This window comes from Bubalus bubalis, chromosome 6 (assembly GCF_019923935.1).
Source record: "Bubalus bubalis isolate 160015118507 breed Murrah chromosome 6, NDDB_SH_1, whole genome shotgun sequence".
NCBI lineage: Eukaryota > Metazoa > Chordata > Mammalia > Artiodactyla > Bovidae > Bubalus > Bubalus bubalis.
The window spans coordinates 412,201-436,123 of NC_059162.1; the positions used below are offsets into that span (position 1 = coordinate 412,201).

Consider the following 23,923-nt stretch of genomic DNA (forward strand, 5'->3'; position numbering starts at 1 on the left):
TGGCTTTTTATCCTGTTTCAGTTGTTAGTTTCATTTAGAAGAGCAAACAGGAGGCTGGTTGTAGATATCTAACCTGGAGCCCACGTATCGTCTATTTCAAGAAATGCAAACAGGTGGCTAGCTGTAAGTGTCTGGCCTGAAGCCCATCTTTTTCTTGCCTCAAGAAATGTAAACAGGAGACCAGTTATAAATGCCTGTCTCCTGCCTCAGTGGGAACAGCTGAGCCATGGCCAGGTTCCGAATGGACTCTCAGAGTCCCTCAGGAATGACCCAAGAAAGCTGCCCAGTCCATGCAGCATGCTATTGATGCTGGGAGAGCCACCTTTCATCCAGGTCTGGAAACCTCACTCCTGTAGTAATCAGCACATCCATTAGGGGGTAGAAAAGGAAAACCAATGAAACATGATTCTGCTCATTGGCTATGGCAACGGTCTAGAAAGGTCCAGAGGTTGAAACCCTTATCTGATGAGATCCCAGGAGTATTTATCATTCTGTTTCTCTGTTCCAGGCAAGTCATTTTCAAATTTGGCTCTGAGACCGTTGTCTAGAACACTTGTATGAAATGCAGATTCCTGGACTCCACCTCCAAAGATTCTGATTCAAGAGTTGTGGAGTGTGCCAAAGAATTTATTTCTCAGTGTTCCATGTGGTTCAGAGGAGGGGCTCCAAGGACCAGTGTCTGGGAACAATCACCTTAGCCCACACCATCTCCTTATACAACCAATCACTGAGAAAGGGCTGCACTGCAAATGTAACACCCAGAGTGTCCCCGATCTCCCGCTTTGACCTGCTGCCCATTATGGGACATATATCTCTGAGCTCTGCCCCCCAGTGAGCTCCATAGCTGTCCTTTTCACATATGCACTTCACATCCATTCAGTTCAGCCAGTGTTTATTGGGCACTTCCTATAGGATAGGCACAGAACCAGGTGCTGCTGTGGGGAACAGAGAAGAGAAGGCTGGGCCTCACCCTCAAGGGGCTCACAGTCTAGTGGAAGAGAGACACAGGTACTGAAAATACAAGGGAGCATGAGATGAACTCTGTAACAGAGGCAAAACCAGTGGGAAGGCAGGGAACCCAGGCAGATCAAATGCTTGGTGCAGCAGGTGATGCTCTGGTCAGTCCGTGAGAGATAAGCAGGATTCGCACAGGTGGAACTGAGCAGAGAAGGAAATTTCAGGCAGGAGAGAAGGTACAGAGGTGGGAAAGAACACTGAATGTTTAAAAGATAGAGGAAGAATGTATGCCTTGACTGAAATAGAGGGTGCTAATGGGGTAACAGGGAGCTAAAGCTGGAGAAATATTTTGAGGGCAGATGGCAGAGGAGATCAACTTTGATCTCTAGGTGATGGTGAGTCACCCAAGGTTTCTGAGCCAAGGAGCAACATGATTTCATTTCCTCAATTCTCAGTGCTATAACATGTAATTAACTACTTCTGTTAACTTCACTCCATGGCCTTACACCCTCTCTTGGTCTCAAAGCAGAAGCTCTGTGGCTACACACACCTTTAGGACTGTACAAAGTTATGATGCAGTAGCCTTAGGCTAGGTAAATTTTTAGCTCACTTACCAGCTTTACACTATGTCCACAGAACAGGAGGGGCAGCCTTCTAGAATCATTTGAGAGTAAGGGTCAGGGCACAAGGAAGGTACTCAACGAACTTTTGTTGCCTAAGCATGGCATGGATAAGCTGCAGAAAAAAATGGGAGCACAAAGAGAAAATGGTAGAGAGATGCAGGTGACAAAATTAGCGTCATCTAAACCAAACCGTTCCCTATGAGGCTTCTGCTACAACCCACTTCATTGGGTGGGGAGACTCTGCAGTCTGACTCACTGGGATCAGTAGGTGGTTCTTCTAAGAGCTCTACATCTAGCAGATTCTCTACTGACACCTTCACTAGGATCCTGCTTAACCATGCAGTGAGGAGGGAGAATGGTGCCCACCCCTACCTGGGCTACCCCAGCCTGTAAAGGAATGTGAAGCCACTGCTGTCCAGGTGGACATGGCGATGCTGGTCAGCGAGGGCTCCCCCAGAACCTCCACACTAACCGAAGTGGGTGTCTGGGTGGAGACAGGTGAAGTCACAGCTGGGTTACCCAGGAGAAATGCTCCCGGGGAGTTGGCATGCACCTCTGAGCCTGACCCGGCAGGGCCCCCGCCACTGTTGTTGATGGTCCACAGGCATGGGTATGGGCTGCAGAAACACAGAGAGAGAGAGAGAAAATGGTGATAATACTCCCAGACAGGATTGCAGTCTGAGAGAGACAGGAGTTAGAAACAGAGTATCTAATCATGACTTTATTTCCAGCTCTGACACACACTGGTCCCATTTCTGCAGAGAAGCAGCAAGATGTAGTAGAATAAGCATAAATTAGGTGTCCTGAGACGTGCATTTTGATGCTGGCCCTGCCTCTAGCAAGTTGTTCAGTTTTAACACAGCATTTTATTTCTCTAGGCTTACCTTGCTGTCTGTGTAAATGGGCAGGGGAGTTGAAAGGAGGATATTTGGGCAGTATAATCTGTGAGTAAGATCTCTCACTGGCCAAGAGAGGTGATGTGGCCTAATAACCAGGACAGAAATCTAGGTTTAAATCCTAGCATTACAGCTTATTAGCTCTGTGACAGTGAACAAATTACTTAATAGATAAGCCTCAGTTTCCTTATCTTCAAGATTTGGAGTGATTATTAAACATATCTTACTAAATATTTTTATGAGGATTGAATAAGAAAATGAGTACGTGAAATCCAAAACATAGCACTCAGTAAATGGTGGTTGTTATAATTAATTCTTCCATTCCAGGTTTCTACCTGTCAATTCTGGTCCCTGGTAGAAAGGCGGGGAACTGGACCACTTTCTTAGACTTTTCTATCCTACATCACTGGGTCACGAACTTGACTGTACATTGAAATCACTTAGCAAACTAAAAACATTACTAACACTTGGGTTCTACCCCAAGAGATCTGATCTAATTAGTCTGGCATGTAGTATCAGAATTTTTTAAAGCTTTCCTATTGACTGTGATGTGCAGCCAATTTTGCACCTTAACATAGAACCTGGATTAAAATGACTGCAGTCAACAGGCAAAATAACTTCCAGTATTTTCATCATCACTTTTCAGAGTCCCTACTTTGCTTGATAATAGGCTCATTACCCAATGACAGTACTGAACACATTTTGCTTTTCTCTAGCAAAATGTTTAGAGTCAGCAATGGGTTAAACATGCCACTAATGAAACCAGAGGTAGAAATGCCACCCTGCACTCTGCCATATTTCAGATTCCACAGACCTCATTGGACCATATGAAGCCTGCAGAAACCTAGATAGGCCATGGGGGTTGTTGGTTTTTTTAGCCAGCTCAGCTTGCTGGGATTCTGACCCCAATTCCCCAGTTTTCAAAAGAAATTCTTCTACAATAACAGTCAGAGCCCCTTTCTGATGCTTCCTGGGCTGATTCAAAGACCATGGGCTCTGAGTTACTTTATTTACTGCCTTAGCTTCAGGCAGTTTTTAATGCCTCTGAGATTTAGTTTCTCCATCAGGAAAATAGGAATTTTAAAAGCAGCCTCATGGATGTCTTTGAATCCTATAAATGACTTACATAAAGGATCTAGTACAGAACTTGGCACATAGTTATTTGTCTAATAGCTTCAAGGACACTCTTTCCCTCATTTCCAATATAACACCAATAAATGCATTTCCCTGAGGTCCTCTAGTCAAGCACTGTCCAACAGAAATAAAATGTGAGCCACAAATATGAGGTTAAATTTTCAAGAAGCCACACTTGAGAAAAGAATAAAAAGAAACAAATGAACTTATTATTAATACTATTTTATGTAACTGAAACTATTTAAAATATCATTTTTATATGCATCAGTATAAAAAATTATTAAGAATTTATTCTTTATTATCTACTGTCTTTAACATTCTGTGTGTTACAGCCAATCTCAGTTTGGACCAGTTGCATTGCAAGAGTCCAGGAGCCAAAGCAGTTGGAGGCTGTTGCCTTAAAAGCACAGCACTAGATTCTCAAGGGCCATAGCAACATCAACATCAAAATCAAGATCACAGTTTACAGCAACATCAGCAATACCTAGAAGCTTGTTAAAAATGCAGAATCTTGGGCCCTAACCCAGATCTATGAATCAGATTGTGCAGTTGAGCAACATCCCAGGTGATTCTAATGCACATTAAAGAGTGAGGAGCATTGCTGTGAATCAAAGTTCTATGACCCTCAAACTTTTTTAGATCTGCAACTCACAAGTCATCTAACATCTACCCCCAAAAAAGATAGGACATCTTTTAATTTTGAATTGCTTTTTGGACCTTCTCAAAACTCTGCCTAATTATGTTGAACTTAACAAGACATGTATATATTGATACAATGTTATTGCTTACAGTACATATTATGCTCTTTTTAATTTTGGTGTTCACCATAACTCTACAGAGTAGCTCATATTATTGCCATGTTACAGATAAGAAAGTTTAAGCTTAGTGAGGCTAAGAAAATTTCCTAAAGTCACAGAGTCAATAAGAAGTGAAACCGGGACTGAAGGCCACATTTGTCAGATTCCAGGCCCCTTTCCTTTCTACTCATCACACTGATTTCCAACAGTCAGAACTGAATGCTGGTCTCTGGTATAAGAGTTATGCCATGGGTCCTACAAGATCCTCTCAGCCCTATTGCCTGGGTTGAGGCCCAGGGGCCCAAAATCTGTCCACCTGTTAGAATGAGTAGCTTGTGAGGATATTGACAATCAAGGGTCTTGAGGTTTCAGTGCATATTTACATTTTTCTCTTTAAATTCCCTGATGTTCAGCATTTATTTGCTACCACCATTGTTCACAGTATTTCTTCCTGACTTGAGACAAACAATCCCAGGCCACAATATCTTTTCCCTCTTTAAAAAAATACCAAAGTTACAAATGAAAAGAGTACATGACTGAGTAGGTGCTTTCTCATCACACTTTTTCCAGGAGCGAAGAGTTGACTTTGTTATTTTCACTTCTTAGTGGCTTAGAAGTCAGGACAAAAGCTTAGACCAAGGCACCCCAGGAAAAAAATATGAATTCGAGGCCCCATGCTAAAAAGTAAACCTCCAAGAACAATGAGCAAGTTGCTTGTGTTGGTCTTACCTAGGCCCTGGATTGACTGGTCCGCTGGTGTGGGGTACAGACAGGATGCTGGCGTGGGGTGTGGAGGATAAGGAAGTCCAATTGTCAGCTCCAGAGAAAACTTGCAGATTATTGCTGGAGCTTTCTATCAAATTCACTTTGGGGAAATAACAACAGTTCAATTTATGAAGCATGGAAAATATAAAGATGGTGACCAATGACATTATCCTAGGTCAAAATACAACCATGGCTTGTGCCACATGTGCCAACAGTGTGTTGATACTTTCTGAAGGAAACACAAGGGAGGAACTTAGGTTTATTGAAGTTTATTGAATGTCAACCATATGTCATGACTGGAAGTGAAAGTTTCTCAGTCATGTCCAACTCTTTGCAACACAATGAACTATACAGTCCATGGAATTCTCCAGGCCAAAATACTGGAGTGGGTAGCATTTCCCTTCTCCAGGGGATCTTCCCAACCCAGGAGTCAAACCCAGGTCTCCTGCATTGCAGGTAGATTCTTTATCAGCTGGGTCATGTACTGTTCATCTTTTAATCTTTATAACAACTTCTCACCTCCATTTTATAGATGATGCTCAGACAGGTGCGATGATTTTTCCCTTTTTGACACAGATCTAACTCAGGTCACCATGCTTACATCCCCTTTAAAATGGGCCATGTCATCGTCCCCTCCAAACAAGCCTAAGGCCACCAGTGCTTCAGATGAAATTTCTGAGGATCAGAACCTATTTTTCTCAGCAACCCCAGGGAGATTTAAACATTTCAGGAATAGTGTCTTCTATGTATTTGAATCTTCATTTGCACAAATAGTGCATATATAATAGAGAGGAAGAAGGGAAAGAAGATGGGAAGGAAGGAGGGGAAAGATAGGAAGAGGATTTCATGTACATCCCTGGCCAAGTCACTCCTTTTCATGGTGTGGCCTTCAGCCTCAACTCCTGCATCCACCATATTGCCTCCCTCCTTCTCCACTCTTTTCCCAAACCATTCCCAGATAACCTAGGTTCTCTCCTCCTTCTGTACCTTTGCTCATACCACTCTCTCACATGGAATGTCCTTCATTTCTGCCTGTGTCCCATGTCATCCATCTTTCACCCCTGCGCATTCCAACCTTTATCCTTTTCTATTCATTCTTCAAATCTCAACTTAAGCATTAAGCCTTCTGGTAGATCTAGCTGCCCTTTCTTTCATTCCCATAGCACCATGTCTTGTGTGCCTTATAGAATGTTTATCTAACTTTAATGTGCATAAGAATCACCTGGGGATTTTGTTAAACTGCAAACTCTTTCAGAAGGAGAACCTGAGAGTCTACATTTCTAACAAGTTCCTGGGGAATGCTACAGGTCTGAGGACCACATTAGAGCTCTCACTATACTGTATTAGGATTAATTATATATATTTGCAGAACCCTAAGGTCCTCCAGGGAATAAATTAAACCTTAATCATCTTCCTTACCCGCCTACCTAGAAGAGTGCCTGGTGCATAGCAAATGCTCAGATGTGTTTTGTGTGCTGACCCCAGGAAAGAATCAAGAAGTAAATGAGAACCCTGCTCAGTTTCTGATATCATTAAGCTCCATTTTCTCCCTTCCTGGAAGCAGCTTGCTTCAAAGTTCCTGGGAGTAGCCAGCTATGGGGCACAGGGACAGGTAGCTGATGACCAGCAAAGTCATCTGCAGGAACAGAGCTCAGGATGTCCCTGAGGCTGGTATCCTAACACACTTCTCTATCTCCCATACCATGAACTTTACTTGCTTCCTTTAGTGTTAGTGTCCCCATATGAGAATAGAATCTCTATGAGATGATTGGTTCTGTAATCTATTTTGTTCATGGATAAAACCTGGCACAAATCAACCCTTGATAAATATTTGCCAAATCAGACCAAAGCCTGGTTGTAGAGTGAGCTAGCTTCCCAAAACTTCCTAATGGCTCTTCAATACTGGGCCCAATATTTTCTGGACTGAGCCATGTACTACAACTGTAGAAAAGAGTCATGTGAGGGCAACGAGCTGAGGGTCTCAGAACTCCATGACTTAACTTGGCTTTTAGAGATGCAGCCTGAAACTGCTTAGTACACCAGTGCCCTGGGAGGAGGACTTTCACACCCATTAGAAATCGGGAGACTGGTTGTCTCCCAGCTTTCATAATTATTTGAAATAATTATAAAACACTAATAATGCTATAATGATATAGTCAACTATTAGTATATAAAACATCAAAATTTTAATATATAACCATATTACATACATTAGATAAAATGGATTCTATCTTCAGATATTTACTTCTACTAGTTGTTTATCTACTTCTTACCACCATCCACACCCCCAAGGGTATTGTTAGCAGAATTACACACCTGAGGGAGAATGATTTCTATGCATGTACGCAGAAGGGTAAGGAGCCTGCCGGTGGTGTCCTCGGATGCCAGGATAGTGCTCACAGCCATGGTGGGTGTGGGGAGCAGACAGAGGCAAAGGAGTAGTATACTGGTAATTGGTGTTTCCTGCTGTACACACTCCATCCGGATTGGAAAAGATCCAGCCTCCCACTGGAAGAGATAAGAGGAAGACACAGAGGAAGACTCTGTGAACTTCCACACCAAAAATCAGGTTACCAGCCACTTCACATAGTTATATTTCTGTGTTAATGGCAATGTCTACCTGTGTGGAGTTAGATACTACCACCTCCGCTGCTACTTCCCTTCCATGTTAGCAGCAAAATTGGCTTCTTTGGAGATGGATGACAGGTCCTATCAAGTTTGGAAAATCTCTTAAGAAATGCTGGAATCACAGCTATATAAAATATTATTTGAATGTATAAGTTAATAGAAAATACAAAAGTTAAGTTGCTTCTGACTTAATTGGATTAAAAGTCAGTCCAAGAGGAGGTGTCAGATGATATGTTACTCATTGATTAATAGCTGCTAGGAAATGTTTAATTTGGTTACTCAGAAAGAATGGAGCCCTCCCTGTTTCTGCCAAATGAGAAATTATCTTTAGTTCTCACTCCAAGCAAGAGGAGACATGATGCCTCCCATCACCACCCAACAAAGAGGATTCTGAAGGCAAAGATAGAGGGAGATGGCTAGCACAACTTGATAAGAATCTTGCAAAACATTTTGGAAAACTGCAAAATATTTCACAGAAATGTGTTTGTGAAAGACCATCTCAACTGATGCAGAAAAACCATATGACAAAATTTAACACCCTATCATAATAAAAGCATTCAATAAAGAATACAGGAAAATTGCCTCAGCATAATAGAGGCCATATAGGACAAGCCCACAGGTAACACCATGCTGCTGCTGCTCTGTGCGACCCCATAGATGGCAGCCCACCAGGCTCCCCTATCCCTGGGATTCTCCAGGCAAGAACACTGGAGTGGGTTGCCATTTCACCACCATACTCAATGGTAAAAAACTGAAAGCTTTTCCTCCAAGATCATGAGCAGAACAAGAATATCCACTCTTACCACTTCCATTCAGCATCGTACTAGAAGTCCTAGTCAGAGCAATTAGGAATAAAGAAAAAGAAAGAAAGAAAAGGCATCCAAATTGGAAACAAAGAAAATTATCTCTGTTCATAGATAACACAATCTTATATGTAGAAAATTCTAAATATTCCACAAAAAACTTTTATAATAAACAAATTCAGCAGTTGCAGGATACAAAATCAACACACAAAAATCAGTTGCATTTCTATACACTAACAATGAACAATCCAAAAAGTAACTAAGAAAACAATCCAATTTAGAATAGCACCACAATTAATAAAGCACTTTGGAACAAAATATACCTACAGGGAAAAGACTCATACACTGAAAACTATAAAATATAGATGAAAGAAATTAAAGAAGATATAAATAAATGGAAAGACATCCTATGTTCATGGATTGAAAGGCTTAATATTATTAAAATGTTCATACTACCAAAAGAAATCTCTATCAAAATCCATAAGACACTTCTGTCAGAAACGTAAAGCAATACTAAAATTCATATAGATTCTCAAAGAACTCCAAATAGAACAATCTTGAGAAATAAAAATAAAGCTGGAGGCCTCACAGTTCCTGATTTCAAAACACATTACAAACCTACAATACTGTAAATAGTATGTGCTCAGTTGCCCATTTGTGTCTGATTCTTTGCAACCCCATGGACTGTAGCCTGCCAGGCTCCTCTGTCCATGGAATTTTCCAGGCAAGAATACTGGAGTGGGTTGCCATTTCCTACTTCAGGGGATCTTCCTGACCAGGGATCGAACCCAGTCTCCTGTGTCTCCTGCACTGGCAGGCAGATAGTTTACCACTGAACTACCTGGGAAGCCCCCTAATTAGTATGGTGCTGGCATAAAGACATATAGACCAATGGAAGAAAAGAGAGCCTATAGATAAACTCCACTTATATAGTCAAATAATCTTCAACAAGGGTGCCAAGACTGCACAATGGGGAAAGGATAGTCTCTTCAACGAACAGTATTAGGAAAACTGGATATCCACATGCAAAAGAAATAAATTAAACTCATATTACACCATATAAAAATTTTAACTTAAAATGAATAAATGTAAGACCTATAAAACTCCTAGAAGAAATGCAGGGGAAAACTTCATGAAATTGGATTTGGCGATGATTTCTTAGATGTGACACCAAAAGCACGGACAACAAAAGCAAAAATAGACAAACTACTTCAAACTTTAAAACTTCTGCACAGCAAAAGAAACAATCAACAGAGTGAAAGGGAAATCTATAGGATGGAAGAGAATATTGGCAAACTATAAAATTATAAAAGAGATTAGCATCTAGAATATGTAAAGATCTCTTATAACTCAACAATAAAACAACAAAAATCCTAATTAAAACAAGCAAAGAACTTGAACAGACACTTCTTCAAAGATTTACAAAAAGCCTATATGTATATGAAAAGATGTTCAACATCACTATTCATTAGCAAAATGCAAAACACAAATTGAAACAAGATATCACCTCATACTATTAGGATGGCCATTATCCAAAAAAGATTAGGAAATAATAAGTGTTGGTGAGAATGTGGAGAAATTAGAACCCTTGTGAACTGTTCATGGGGATGTAAAATGGTGCAACTGGCATGGAAAACACTATGGAGTTTCCTTAAAAAATTAAAAATAGAAGTATTGCATGACCCACCAATTCCATTTCTGGCTATATACCCAGGAGAATTAAAGACATTTGCAGATTCATGTTCATTGCAGCATTATTCACAGTTACCAAGAGGTGTAAGTAAGCTAAATGACCATCAGCAGATTATGGGATAGGCAAATTTGGTATATACATGCAAGTGAATATTATTTCAGCCTTAAAAAGAAGGAAATCCTGTCATATGGTACTATATGGGTGAGCCTTGAGGAACATTAGGATAAACAGAAGCAGCCAGTCATAAAATATATATATATATATATATATATATATATATAGCATTATTCCTCATACTAGGTATCTAAAGGCTATGGATATAGAGGTATAGAGTAGAACCGGTGGTGGCCAAGGGCTTTGATGGGAGGGAGGTGTGAAGAGATGAAGTTTGGTGAGTATATGTAGTTTTAACATGCAGGAACTGGGGTGGAGGGGGCAAGCAGGTGGTTCTGGGAATCTTTTGCACCAAAATGTGCATGTAATTTGACAGTATTGTACTATACATACAATTCTAGTGAAGGTACATTTTATACTGTGGTTTTAAGCCACAATAAAAAATGTAGTTAGTATTATGTGGAAAAGGCTTTACTTCAAGTGAATTCACGGGAAAGGACAGAGAGGCCATAGAACAAGAAACACATCCTTTCGCCAACCAGCTCTCAGCTGAGGGGCCCACAGATAAAGATTCAGACAGGACCAGAAATGTTCCTTAAGAATATTGACTAGGGATTGTCACCAGGGCTTTTGTGATATGGAACTTGAACTTTTATTAAAACCATTTGCTTAATACTTCTTAAGTATAAGTAAACAAATTATACAGAATTCATATTACAAAATGTAGGTCAGTCATTCTCAATAAATCATTTTGTTATCTTCATTTTCTCTTTGTTGTATAGACATGTGGCACAAGGGATCACTATCTGAATGACAGAATCAAGATTCAGGTGCTCAGTAAGCAAAGCCAGGCAGAACCAGACTTCTGTTCATGAAGTTTGCCACATATAAGGATGTTTACTGAGAAGGTTGCAACACATGAACTTGAAACAGTGTGGTTCCACATGTGATCCCATCCTATACAAAATAGCTTTTCATTCCAGGTCAGTTAAAAAGTGCTTTTCTTGGATAAATTGTTAGAAATGTACCATCTCCCACAACTGAATCAGGAAGAAATAGAAAATATGAACAAATTGATTACCAATAATGAAATTTAATCAGTAATCAAAAAACTCCCAACAAACAAAAGTTGAATTCTACCAAATGTTTTAAGAAGTAAACATCTATCCTTTTCAAACTATCCCAAAAACTGAAGAGGAAGGAATGCTTCTGAATGCATTCTATGAGGCCAGCATCACCGTGATACCAAAACCAGACAACAGCACCACAAAAATAAAGTCACAAAACAAAACAAAAGATAACATTGCACCACTATTTACAATAGCCAAGGAAATGAAGCAAATCAAGTGACCACCAAGAGATAAATGAATAAATAAGGTATATATATATACACACACACACACACATACAGTGGAATATTATTCAGCCATAAAAAATAACCATGCCATTTTCAAAATCATGGATGGACTTAGAGGGTATTATACTAAGTGAAATAAGTCAGGTAAAAAAGATAAATACCATATGATTTCACTTATATGTGGAATCTAAAAAACAAGCCACATGAACAAACATAACAAAACAGAACAGACTCATAGAGAACAAACAAGTAGTTACCAGACGGTGGAGAGGAAATAAATAGGTGAAGGAGATTAAGAGGTACAAAATTCCAGTCACAAATGAGTCATGAGGATGAAATGTGCAGTATGGGGAATATAGTCAATAATATTGTAATAACTTTGTATGGTGACAGATGGTAACTAGACAAAGGAAAAAAAAGACTACTAAGAAAAGGGTTTTTTTAAGTTATTTTCTGAGAGTTGTTTCTCTTTATGTGGCTATACTGCCACTTCTGCAATGAAAAATGCATCGAACTTTAGGGGAAGGAGGGAGTAAAGAATTTCATAGCTGGAAAACTGTAGAAGGGATCTTAGCAAACCATTATACTCTGAATTAAAGGGTATCTCAGACACTGATGCTACTGACCTTGGATTACTGCTGCAGCTTTAGAGGGCTTGCTCCACTGTGGAGCCTCCTCTCTGTTCTGAGACATGGAGAGGGTGGCACCCTATCAGGTACATCCAGTCTACCTGCAGAATTCCAGGTATATGACTCCACTAATACTGTAGTTTTCCAGTCAACAAATACAGAAGTTTCCTCATGTGCAAAGCTGTGGCCTTCCTGAGGCGTGGCAATGGTGATAAACTCAAAAACCAGAAAGTACTAAGAACAAGGAAACCCCAAAGCAGGAGTGGAGTGTCAGGGTAGAACCTATAGCCAGAATGCACTTTTATGAGCTCTTTAGCCTCCCTGACACAAAAATGGGAGTCAAAGAAATTCACTATTTCCATTTTTGTCTCCTGCCTTGGATTTGTGTACACGCCCCCAGGAGCAGTGGTTCTCTCTGGGAGTTCTTGAAAGGACATATACTTGTCTTGAGTGGGAGAAATAACCATTGGCTCTTGATAGACTATTGGGAACAAGCCTGAAGCAGTCATGACAGGTAAAAAGTCTGAGTGTGGTGGAGATGCTCCTAGTGTACCCCAGGCCCCTCCTATCCAGGGTTCACCCAACTCACAGTGAGAATAGGTCACATGCTGGCTCTCAGACATAGCTTCTGGAATATCCTTGAGGTGGTTCCTGAAAGAGCAATGAAAGTGCACCATAGCTGTCCAGCTTACCATTCACATCCAGCATTAAGTACACCCAAGATTGTCTTTGGAGAGCAATAAATTTCTCGAAATAAGAAAATCAAACACTTTTTTCCCCTCAAACTACTATCTTTGCCCCATTCTCCTTCTCCTACTTTATGTTCTTATGCAATTGCTCTTTGAATTGCAACTTTATAGTCAATCCAATTTACCTTATTTACACCTATCACTATGTACCTTGATCTTACTGATTTGTGGTCAGTGTTTCTGCTTGCCAAAATTCAAGCAATGATTACAGCAGCTAAGATTTGCATAGGACTTCAGGGCACAGTCGCATCTGTGATATGCTAGGTCCACCAATTATCCTGTGATAGAATATTACTACATGCTTTCACAGATTTAGAAAGTGGGTCCCAGAAAAGCAAATTGACTTATGCAAGTCAGGAAATGGTAAAGCCAGGACTCAAAGCCAGGATCTCTCTCTCTCAAAGTCCTAAATATTTTTATTATATGACTTTTCTTATCTGAAAAAAGGTATTTCTTCTACATCATCAAAATTAAGTCAAATATTGACAGGACAGACCCCTGTGACACACTATTATAAATACCTGTCCATTAGTCTAGAACCTTTATGATGAAAAAGAAAGATTAGAAAGTTATAGGAATTAGTGTAAAGATTTGAAACAGAAACAACAAAATCCCAACACTTCAAAGGAAATCATTCACAACCCCCAGAAGTCTCTGACTTAAAGACATGAGCCTCTCACCTTTATGAATTACTCACCTTTCCTAAGTGAAATCTAGCTTTAAAAAATTTATTGAAATCGTACTACTCAGATAACTGTGGTAAAGGAAGACTGAATTATTTAAAATTTAAATCACTTAGTTTTTTTTTAATATGATTATATTAGTTTTAAGAATCTACCATAAGATAGGGCAGATAAAACATGGCCAGTTCCAGGTCCTCCTGTTGTTTAGCTGCTAAGTCATGTCCAACTCCTTGTGACCCCATGGGCTGTAGCCCATGAGGCTCCTCTGTGCATGGGATTTCCCAGGCAAGAATACTGGAGTTGGTTGTCATTTCCTCTCCAAGGGATCTTCCTGACTCAGGGATCAAATCACATTTCCTGCATTGGCAGGCGAATTATTTAACACTGAGCCACCTGGGAAGCCCCAGGTTCTCCTGGACCCCTATTATAAAGGACAAGTAATTATAAATTTGTTTTATCTTGCTGATTTTGTTGGACACTGAATTAAATATTAAAAACATGTTTCTATCAAAGGTAATGCAAATGCCACTAGTTAGTTCCTTCCAAGATTATTATAAACTTCATAATTGCAAAGATCAGAAGATTTCCCTGAAACTTCTCTACTCACCTTTCCTTGGCATCCAAGAAGGCTTTGGCAAAAGGGTTGTACTTGATTTTGAGAGCTGTTATCTTGCATTTACAAAGACAAGAAGTGTTAGTGAAAATAGAATATGCATGGGGAACAGAACACTTTATCTTCACCCGTGAATTTCTGTAAAATCAGAATAATTCTCCTCTTTTTTTCTCCCTCTCCATGTTTCTTTGCTTCCTTCTGCACAAAATCACTATTGCACTGTCCAACAAGAAACATTTTATTGTCACATATGGTGAAAATGGCAAATGCAGTATAAAGTGAGCAAAGAAACGACACAGCAACAAAATTGCACAAACCTGATGTGCTAAATCTAGCATTTATTCTATTATTCATTTTTTTCAACAGTAATTGAACACCCACCATCTGTCAGTTACTTTTCTTGTCACTGGGACACAAAGGAGAGTATACTGATGAACACCTGTGTCTAGATTCTTGAGTACAGACTAGGATCAACTCCCTGACCTCTTAAATAATCACTTACCCTTTGGGGCATGTTTACACACATGCACACACACACACAAACTATCAATTCCACCTATTGTCACCCTTTATCTCCCCTGGCCTTAGCCTACTTCATTTTCCTTCAGAGCCATCTGACCAAATACATATCTATCATTTTCATCTCTTCTCACCGGGATGTGAGTGCCTTGCGTGCAGTGCAGTATTACCAGCATGTAAGAGTACATGCTGGTAATACATCCATGGAAAACATCCAGCCTGTAGTAATACCCAACAAATATTTGCTGAATAAAAGAAGATTTTTGGCTCCCTCATTCACCCCTGTACCCATTCTCAGGGTGAATTTACATTGGCAGAGATACGTTGTCAGGAGACAGAGGCTCCGAGGTTAGAGTTTCCCGGATTTGATTCCCTTGGCGCATGTCCAAGACCAGAATTACAGCATCAGGCTAGTAGCCTGTTGAAAACATAGCCTTAGCCTTGCTGCTAGTTCAGAGGGCTACCTCCAGCATGTGTCCAGGAAAATCTGAGCACTTAGCCAGAGGGCAACCAGATGACAGGTTCCACCTGCCATGGACTAAGAGAGCAGGCAGGATGTCAGTGGATAAGGGACATTGTCCAGAGAACAGAGGAGGCCAGGATGTGGCCCCCAACTCCTCCCCACTTTCTGAAGTTGCAAAAGCCCACTCAACCTTCATAAACCCAGAGGCCATCCTACAGAGAGTAAAAGGGGATGAAAGGCAATCTGAGAAACGAAATGCATCAGCCTATAAAAACTGAACAGTATTTGAGGGCCTGTTTAAATTTTCAGATATTTGGTTAATTTTTCTTTCCACTGACCTGCTAAAGGGCTCAGCTGAGAGGCCAGATTAGCTATAGAAAATAAATTACATTTCCCTGCACATCATCTGTAGGCACTAAGGCAGTAGTTTCCAAACCTGGATGATCATCAGAATCCTTTAAGAAGACTCTTAAAATCAGATTCTGGGTATTCTCCCTGGAGATTCTGACTCAGTTAGCTGGATGGGAGCCTAAAAATCTTATAAAGCTTCCAAATAAAGAAATGCAAATTAAAGCAACAGTAAGATACCATTTTTTTACCCTGTTGAATTATCAAAGCTGAAAATGTAGGTAATCACCAATGTTGAGATTGGTGTGGGAATTATAAATGGATATGCTCTTTGGAAGGAGGCAATGGGGCTTTGTCTATCACAGTTCTAAACATACACTCTCCTTGACAGAAAAATTCCATTTCTGAGTGCTTAATATTCTTTGCAGTGTTATTTATCATAGAAAATAAAACAACTGGAAATGACCTAAACATCATTTAGGTGGGAAACAGATTGCCTGAAATACAGTGTATCCTCTGCAATAATTTCAGAAAAGGAGATAAATCCTAATCCAATTTACATAGAAAGATATTCATAATGTACTGTTAAATACAGGGGGTGGGGAGAAATTTCATACTAATATGAACATGAGCCAATTTGTGTGAGGAAATCTATACACTGTGCATATTTATAAATGAACAGAATATGCGTGGGAAAAAAGCACACTCGAAGCTATTACTTGTAGTGTCCCTGGGGTGTAGGATTCACAAAATAGGGAAAGAGTAAATTTTTACCTCTAACTTTTCATTTCATTGTATATATTTCCATACTATTTGTTTATCATGTGAAGTTTTTTTTAAATAAACATGTATTATTACCATTAAAAAAAATTTTAAGGGTGGAGGAGGGATGAACTAGGAGTTTAGGCTTAAATGCAAACTATTAAATACATAGAATGGAAAAACACCAAGATCCTTCTGTATAGAATGGGGAACTATATTCAATATTCTGAGATAAATCATAAAAAAAGAACATAAAAAAAGAATACGTATATATCTATGTATAACTGAATCACTTTGCTGTACAGCAGAAAATAAAAACATTGTCAATCAACTATACTTCAATTTTTAATCTTTTAAAGTTTAAGCAAAAAGAATCCAACCGATCAGGTATCCTGGTGACCAGCAGTCCTGGAAACTCCTATAGTATGTAGATGAACCAAAAAAATTTTGCTCCCACAGAGTTTACGGAGGCCAGATGCTGGCTCCTCAGCTGTAACCATCAGAGTGGCCCAAGTTAGGCAGGAAAAGATCTACATATGGCCCCAAAAGAGCTAACAAGTGGGACAGATAGTATAACACAAACCCAAAGAGGGTGCACGATTGGATCAATTCCTACAGACTTGCTTTAGAGCAGGAGAGATGCCTAGCTCTGTCAGGTCAAGGGCCTGGAAACAGAATTCTGCATTTCTGCTGGTTGTATTACAACGCACCACTGTGCCTTACTGGCACCAGGAAAACAAACACTGGTGGAGCTTTGGCAAGCAGGGAGAAGGAGGTGGAAAGTGATTACCACACTGTTCAACTTTGTCTCTACCGAGTCTGTCTGAGTATATCTGAATGTTAGAAAACCTACCTTTCATCCAAGTTTGGTCATAGCAATAAAAGCACCACCCCCTAGTCCCACTACACTCCCCCAGCGACATTTACACATACATACACACACACACTCACCTCCTCGTTCTGATAGGCAGTCACAGCTATGAACTGGGTTTCAGGGAAGGAGCAGTTCATCACCATTCGATGGGCATCTCCAACACGCACTATGTGAACCTGGGGTTCATATTTATGCAGAGAATTCAACATTATCTGTTTAGGTGGAAGAAGAGAGAGGACACACAAAGCCTGGGGCATCACAGGTTACAGATGACCCAGCACCTCTGATTAGTCCTAAGGTTCACATTTAGGGCCACACACATTGATCCCCAGTCATCTGAGCTGCCACTGTCTCTCTGAGAAATTACTGAAGGGAGATTTTTTAGAAACTCTTAAGGAGAATAACTTTGGAGCTGCTTATATGAGGGTGACTGAGCACATACACACATAAGAGGGTGAAGAGTGGGTTGCCAGAGAAGAGCTGGTCTAAAGTGTTCAGTTTTCTGCCAAAATCCTGGCTTCCTTTTTTTTCCCTCCTATTTTCAGCACAATGATATGAATTTTGCTCTGTTAAAACATACTGTTTTTCTTCCTATGAGAAAGTGTGTTAGTGTTAGTAGCTCAGTCATGTCTGAATCTTTGCAACCAATCTAGCCCACCAACCTCCTCTGTCCATGGAATTCTCCAGGCAATAATACTGGAAAGGGTTGTCATTCCCTTCTCCAGGGGATCTTCCTGATCCAGGGACCAAACCTGGGTCTTCTGAATCTCAGGCAGATTCTTTACCATCTGAGCCACCAGGGAAGCCCCCTAGTAAGAAATCCTAATTGTCTCAAAATCCTGACAAAGGGCTGAATTACCTAAAAAGTAATGATAGCTGACATCTGCTGGTTATATAACATCCACTCTTTGTGATTCAAATCAAAGGTTTATTGAAAGTCTCCTGTTGTGAAAACTGGGAAAGAATAATAGTTTACTTTTCAATGTCCTGATTCAATAAAGAACTGGAAAGTTCCGAATATTGCAGAGACTTAGGAAGATGACTTACCATTCTTAAAACAAGAACCCCTACATCCCAGCTGGATAAGCACAGAGATCAGAGAAGGGGTGAAATGTCTAAGGGCTTATGAGACTGAGCAAAGTGAAATCTGGGGAAATAAGACCTCTTCCCCCAGCTGGGTCTAATCCCCCCAAACAGTCTACATTTTATAAAGCATAGAACAACCTTGCACAGCACACTAATATGCACAATCCTTCCAGAGAAAACAAAAGACTAAAAAGCCTCAAAATCTTGTTTACTCTAATTGGAGACCTTAAATAAAACCCTCCTTATTTAAGGTTTGTTTGGATTCTTTTTCTGAAAACCCAAAGCTGATTCAATATTCTATTGATAATTATCATAATGCCCAAGTGGAGGGAGCAATTATTTCATTTAGGAGCAGCTTTTTATCAAGATGCCACTTACACCAGAAAAAAAAAAGGGAGAGGGAATAACAAAACCCTGGTACCCACAAACATCTCCCTCCTCCCAGGCTTGGTAAAAAGCACCGCACACAAGGCAAAATTCTGAAAGGCCCCTGATGATTAAGTAAACTACTGCACTCTCTCACTCTCTCTTAACATCAGGAAGTCCATTAAAAACTGAAAGCACCAATTAAGAGCTGTTTATTCCTGTTCACATTTGGACTCCGGGGAATAATTGGCTTCTGTGAGAGAAGAGGTCGGTGAGGACCCCCTAATTGCCTAAATGCACCCTTGATATTTCTTGATGAGTGTTGTGGGGCAGCCGGGTGGCCAGGCTACCGAGCATACCTGCCCACCTCCGTTGAGCTTATTGGTCAGCTTCACTTTGCTGAAGGATATGGGTGCCTTCATCCAGTGGGCACCGAAGTTGGGGGAGTCTGGGTGGATGTAGACACAGCTGTGGCTGGAGACCTCTGGCTTGCCTGCAGGCACCCATTCTCCATTGACATACTTCCAGCGATGACTGTCCGTTGGGACAAAGTCCAGAAGGAGTGAGTACATGGCATTGGGGTCCAGCCCTGTGATGCTAATCTTTAGGACCGGGAACATCCGTCTAAAAGAAAAGGCAGAAATTAAGCCACAAGAAGGATATTAGAATGTTAGGAACATCTCTCTAGTTGTCCAGTCCTCTCTCTGCTCAGAGGAGACTGTCCTTGGAGGGCTCTGGTGGTGCAGAAAATGCACAGGGGAAGCCAAATAAAGAGGGGCCAGGCCAGAAGCCTCAAAGTCAGTCAAACCTCTTTTTACCAATGTATTTTATATTGAGGTTTTACTTTTAAATGTTATGCTCAGTTTTCAAGTCTGAAAATCACTGATCTAGTCATTTGACTAGAATGAAACTCCTCCTGAAACTTGAGGTATTATAGACAGGCAGGTGCCAGGTCTTCACAGAGCTTCCTTCAAAGGTTTTCTCTCAGCATACATCAGATTCTCACACTATTGCCACAGAGCAGGCCTTCTCTGTATCACAAAACAGTTCTAAATAATAGTAACAGTTTTAATACAGAAAACATGGTTTGTGGTAAAGGCAGTGAAGCGGACCCTCGACTCTACATATTTAGACCGGTTCCTTCCCTGCAGGAGTTGTCAGAGGCTTTAATTCACCCGTGTGCACTTTGAGAAGGGTGAGGGATTCCGCATTCTGCACTTGTGTTTCAGTGCAGCCATCTTCTCACTGAGCATCTTGTGGGAATTTGTGTTCAAGAAATACACTTTGAGGACTTCCCTGGTGGTCCAGTGGTTAAGAATCTGCCTGCCAATGCAGGGGACATGGGTTCAGTCCCTGGTCTGGGAAGATTCCACATGCCATAGGGCAGCTAGGCCCATGAGCCACAATTACTGAAGCCTGCATGCTATAGAGCCCTCAAACTGCAACCAGAGAGTAGCCCCAACTCACCACAACTAGAGAAAATGTGCACGCAGCAACAAAGACCCAGTGCAGCCAAAAACAAATGAATAACTTTTTTTTTTAAAAGAAGATGTATACGTTGAGACATAATGATCTGGATTTGTTGGTCCTTCTCCCACCCTCTGGGGGATTCCCAGGTGGTTCGGTGGTAAAGAATCTGCCTGCCAATGCAGGAGACGTGGCTTTGATCCCTGGGTTGGGAAGATCCCCTGGAGAAGAAAATGGCAACCTACTCCAATATTTTTGCCTGGGAAATCCCATGGCCAGAGGAGCCTAGTTGGCTACAGTCCACAGGGCCCTAAAAGAGTCGGACACGATGTAGAGACTAAACAGCTGCAGCAGCAGTTTCTACACTCTAAGAAAATACCAGCAAGCTTATTCTTACAAATATTTGGAGAAGCCATCTCACCTGGCTTCTGATTCTCTTTAGCTTATTTTTCCTTCACCAAACTTTCTAAGTTGCTCCAATCTCCTCAAAAGACCTAGTTTCCATACAGACACCCCTACCACCTCCCGATTGCCCCAGAAGCTATCCTATTTGTCAATACATCTTTGAAAATCTGAGTCCCCAAGTTGAGAAGCTAACAAACTAGGGTCCAAACACTTGCTACTCAGAGTGGTTCATGATTCAGCAGCAGAAGTAATCAGAAATGCAGCAGCTCACACCTAACTCCAGACATACACAATCAAAATCTGTGCTTTTCAAAATCTCCAGTTAAGTCACAAGAACTTTAAAGCTTAAAATGTACTGGTCTAGGGTATCTTTAGCTTTTAAGATAGCAACTAAGGAGACATCCAAGGGAGTAAGGGGAGTCACTTGAAGGATTTGTGCTTCTATTAAGGTTGGAAAGAGAATAAAAAGGGGAAAACTGAGTATGTCCACTGCTAAAAGAAGGAGTCCAAGGATGCCAGGTATGGACATATTAAAAGCATAATGGGTATGGATGAGGGACTGGAGGGTCACCAAGAGAATCCTCCTGTACCCAGTAGTGCCTAGTTTTGAAATGAGGTACAATAAGAACTGTCACATATGGAAAGTGAAGAAATTGAGCAACAGATAACAAGGGCTGGATCTAGAGATGGACTCAAGCCATCCAGGCTCCTCAGTCTTCTGAGCTTAAATTACATGGGCTCCCTGAATACTCTGGACAGACAGGATATTTTTCCCCTTGGCTCATCCACCTCATCAATACTTCCTTCCAACTCCTTTGCTGGGTCCTCTTCCAACTTAGTCCTCCAGCTGTGTATGAATAACGGGGATCTGTTTTCAGCAGCCCCTCTTCTCTAAATGCCCTGCCTTAGAGACCACTTCAAAACTCATGGCAGAAGACAAAGAACCTGGGGGAGTTTACACCAACCAAGGTTTATACCCTGGAATGGCTCCTAGCAAGCATTTAATAGATAGTAAATAGATAGTACTTTTGAGTACCAGAGGCTGGGTGAGTGAGATAATGAAAATGAAGCTTGGTGAGTTTAAGTAAACCAACTTAAGTCCATGTATTCAGGAAGAGTGCGAGTTAACACCTAACAAACTGAACTATAACCTACATTTGAAATCATTCCTCATACTCACTAGATGGCTATAATAATAATAATAAAAGGTGAATAACAGCAAGCATAGGTGAGGATGTGGAGAAATTGGAACGCTCATACATTGCTGGTGGAATATACGATGGACCAGCCACTCTGGAAAAAAAGTGAGTCTTGCAATTCCTCTAACAAGTTAAAATACAGAGTTACCATATGACCCTGCAATTCCATGCCTAGGTGTTATGTGCATGAGTAATGAAAACATACACCCACATAAAAACTTATATACAGGCATTCATAGTGGCATTATTCATTACAGTTGAAAATCAGAAACAACCCACATGTCCATTGATGAGTGAATAAATAAAATGAAGTATATTTATACAGTGAAATGCTATTTGTCAATAAAAATGCTACAACACAGATGAAACATGAAGACATTATGGTATACTTTAAACAAGTTTTTTGGATTGTACAGTATGTAAATTATCAAAATAAAGCTGTTAGCAAAAAAAGTAAATAAAGAAAAAGTAAAGAAGTAAAGAAGCATCCTGGTTCTTAGAAGAACACATGTAAAACATGGTAGGATCATTTGTTGCTTTAATCTCTAATACTTCATTTGCTGAGAATTTTATCATTATTTTTCTTTTTTATCACTACAGAAATGAACTGAGATGCTATGTATTTTTATCTTCTTTATACCAATGATGTCATAAATGTCACCAATGTAAATAAATGTCAACTTGCTCAAAGTCTTATAACTAGCACCCTGCCTCCAAGCCAAGTTCAGCACCTCCTGCTCTCCTCTGCCTCTTTCTCTAGCCTCACAAGGACTGGGATGTGCTGTCTCTTTACTTGGGGGCAACACTCATGACCAGGCTGTTTTCAGGGATGAGCTGCACTTCTTTGATCTTTTCTCCCTTTTCTTCCAAGGGAAATCTTTTCTCCCTTTTGTTCCATCTCTGTGGCTAACCACAGAGATGGCCAAGAATCTTTGAGAAGCTGAGAAATATGTAAACCAATCCTTATATCAGAGAGAGAGAAGCAAATGTAGTAGGGAATATAAGCACTGCCCAAAACCATGCTTGAGGAACCACACATGCTTAAGCTTGGCCATGAACTCTGTATTGTTTAGCTATGAGGCTAGTTTCTCAGCTTTTATTTCTCTTACAGGGGATCTTGAGAGCCAGCACTGCTGAAAGAGGCTGTGAGGACTGAGATCTATCAGAAGAAAGAGGGCAGACAAGGCAGATTTCCTAGGTGGAAATAGCCAAGATGGTTAAAGGCAAAAATCAGGAAGTAAACCCCTTCTCTTTCCTACCACAGAATTTTAATAATCATAAAGCACTCATCAGCATTTTGGAGCGCATGTGTATGCAGGCACATGGGGCATGGATGTTTAGACTTATATGAAGATGAGAGAAGGAGCAAGAAATCAAAGTAGCCTGGTTAGAGGCTGCTAAGTCACTTCAGTCGTGTCCAACTCTGTGCGACCCCAGAGACGGCAGCCCACGAGGCTCCCCTGTCCCTGGGATTCTCCAGGCAAGAACACTGGAGTGGGTTGCCATTTCCTTCTCCAATGCAGGAAAGTGAAAAGTGAGAGTGAAGTCGCTCAGTCGTGTCCGACTCTTGGCAACCCCATGGACTGCAGCCCACCAGGCTCCTCCGTCCATGGGATTTTCCAGGCAAGAGTACTGGAGTGGGTTGCCATTGCCTTCTCCATGGTTAGAGGCAGATCACACAAAAACATATGATCCTCATAAACTGCAATTGTAAGCTTCAGAGAAAAATCTCCATAGACTATGGAAAATTTTTTCCTGATGTGCAACATTGGTTTTCTCTGTTCTTGTACCACTATACCTTCAGGGCCCTTGTTACCTCCCACTATGAGCATTAGCTCATCGAACCAACATCTCTAAATCACTGGGAAGTTCAACTTAGTGATCCTAACATTTTATGATAACAAATGGATACACCAATTACATCAGAAATTCTTCCAATTTATTAAAATCTTCTCAAGGCAAATTTAATCTGAATGAAATCAAATTATTCAAC

The 23,923-nt window shown here is 40.6% G+C and overlaps 1 protein-coding gene across 11 annotated transcripts in view; it reads right to left on the minus strand.

The window, feature by feature from the left end:
* Positions 1–875: 875 nt before the first annotated feature.
* The window catches only part of TBX19 (T-box transcription factor 19), a 78,743-nt gene continuing 55,695 nt past the window's right edge, over positions 876–23,923 (minus strand). For 3 of the 11 annotated variants that reach the window (XM_025287407.2, XM_044944068.2, XM_025287402.2), the window contains exons 2-8: positions 19,219–19,483; positions 17,485–17,619; positions 14,436–14,497; positions 12,986–13,047; positions 7,489–7,722; positions 5,137–5,272; positions 876–2,197 (exon numbers count right to left, since the gene is read on the minus strand). In XM_025287407.2, coding sequence (XP_025143192.2) covers positions 1,912–2,197; positions 5,137–5,272; positions 7,489–7,722; positions 12,986–13,047; positions 14,436–14,497; positions 17,485–17,619; positions 19,219–19,479 — 1,176 coding nt within the window. In that variant the 5' untranslated portion in view covers positions 19,480–19,483 and the 3' untranslated portion in view covers positions 876–1,911. The remainder of the gene's footprint in view (positions 2,198–5,136; positions 5,273–7,488; positions 7,723–12,985; positions 13,048–14,435; positions 14,498–17,484; positions 17,620–19,218; positions 19,484–23,923) is intronic. The other 8 variants (XM_025287406.2, XM_006051632.3, XM_025287405.2 and 5 more) reach the window with 8 other exon arrangements.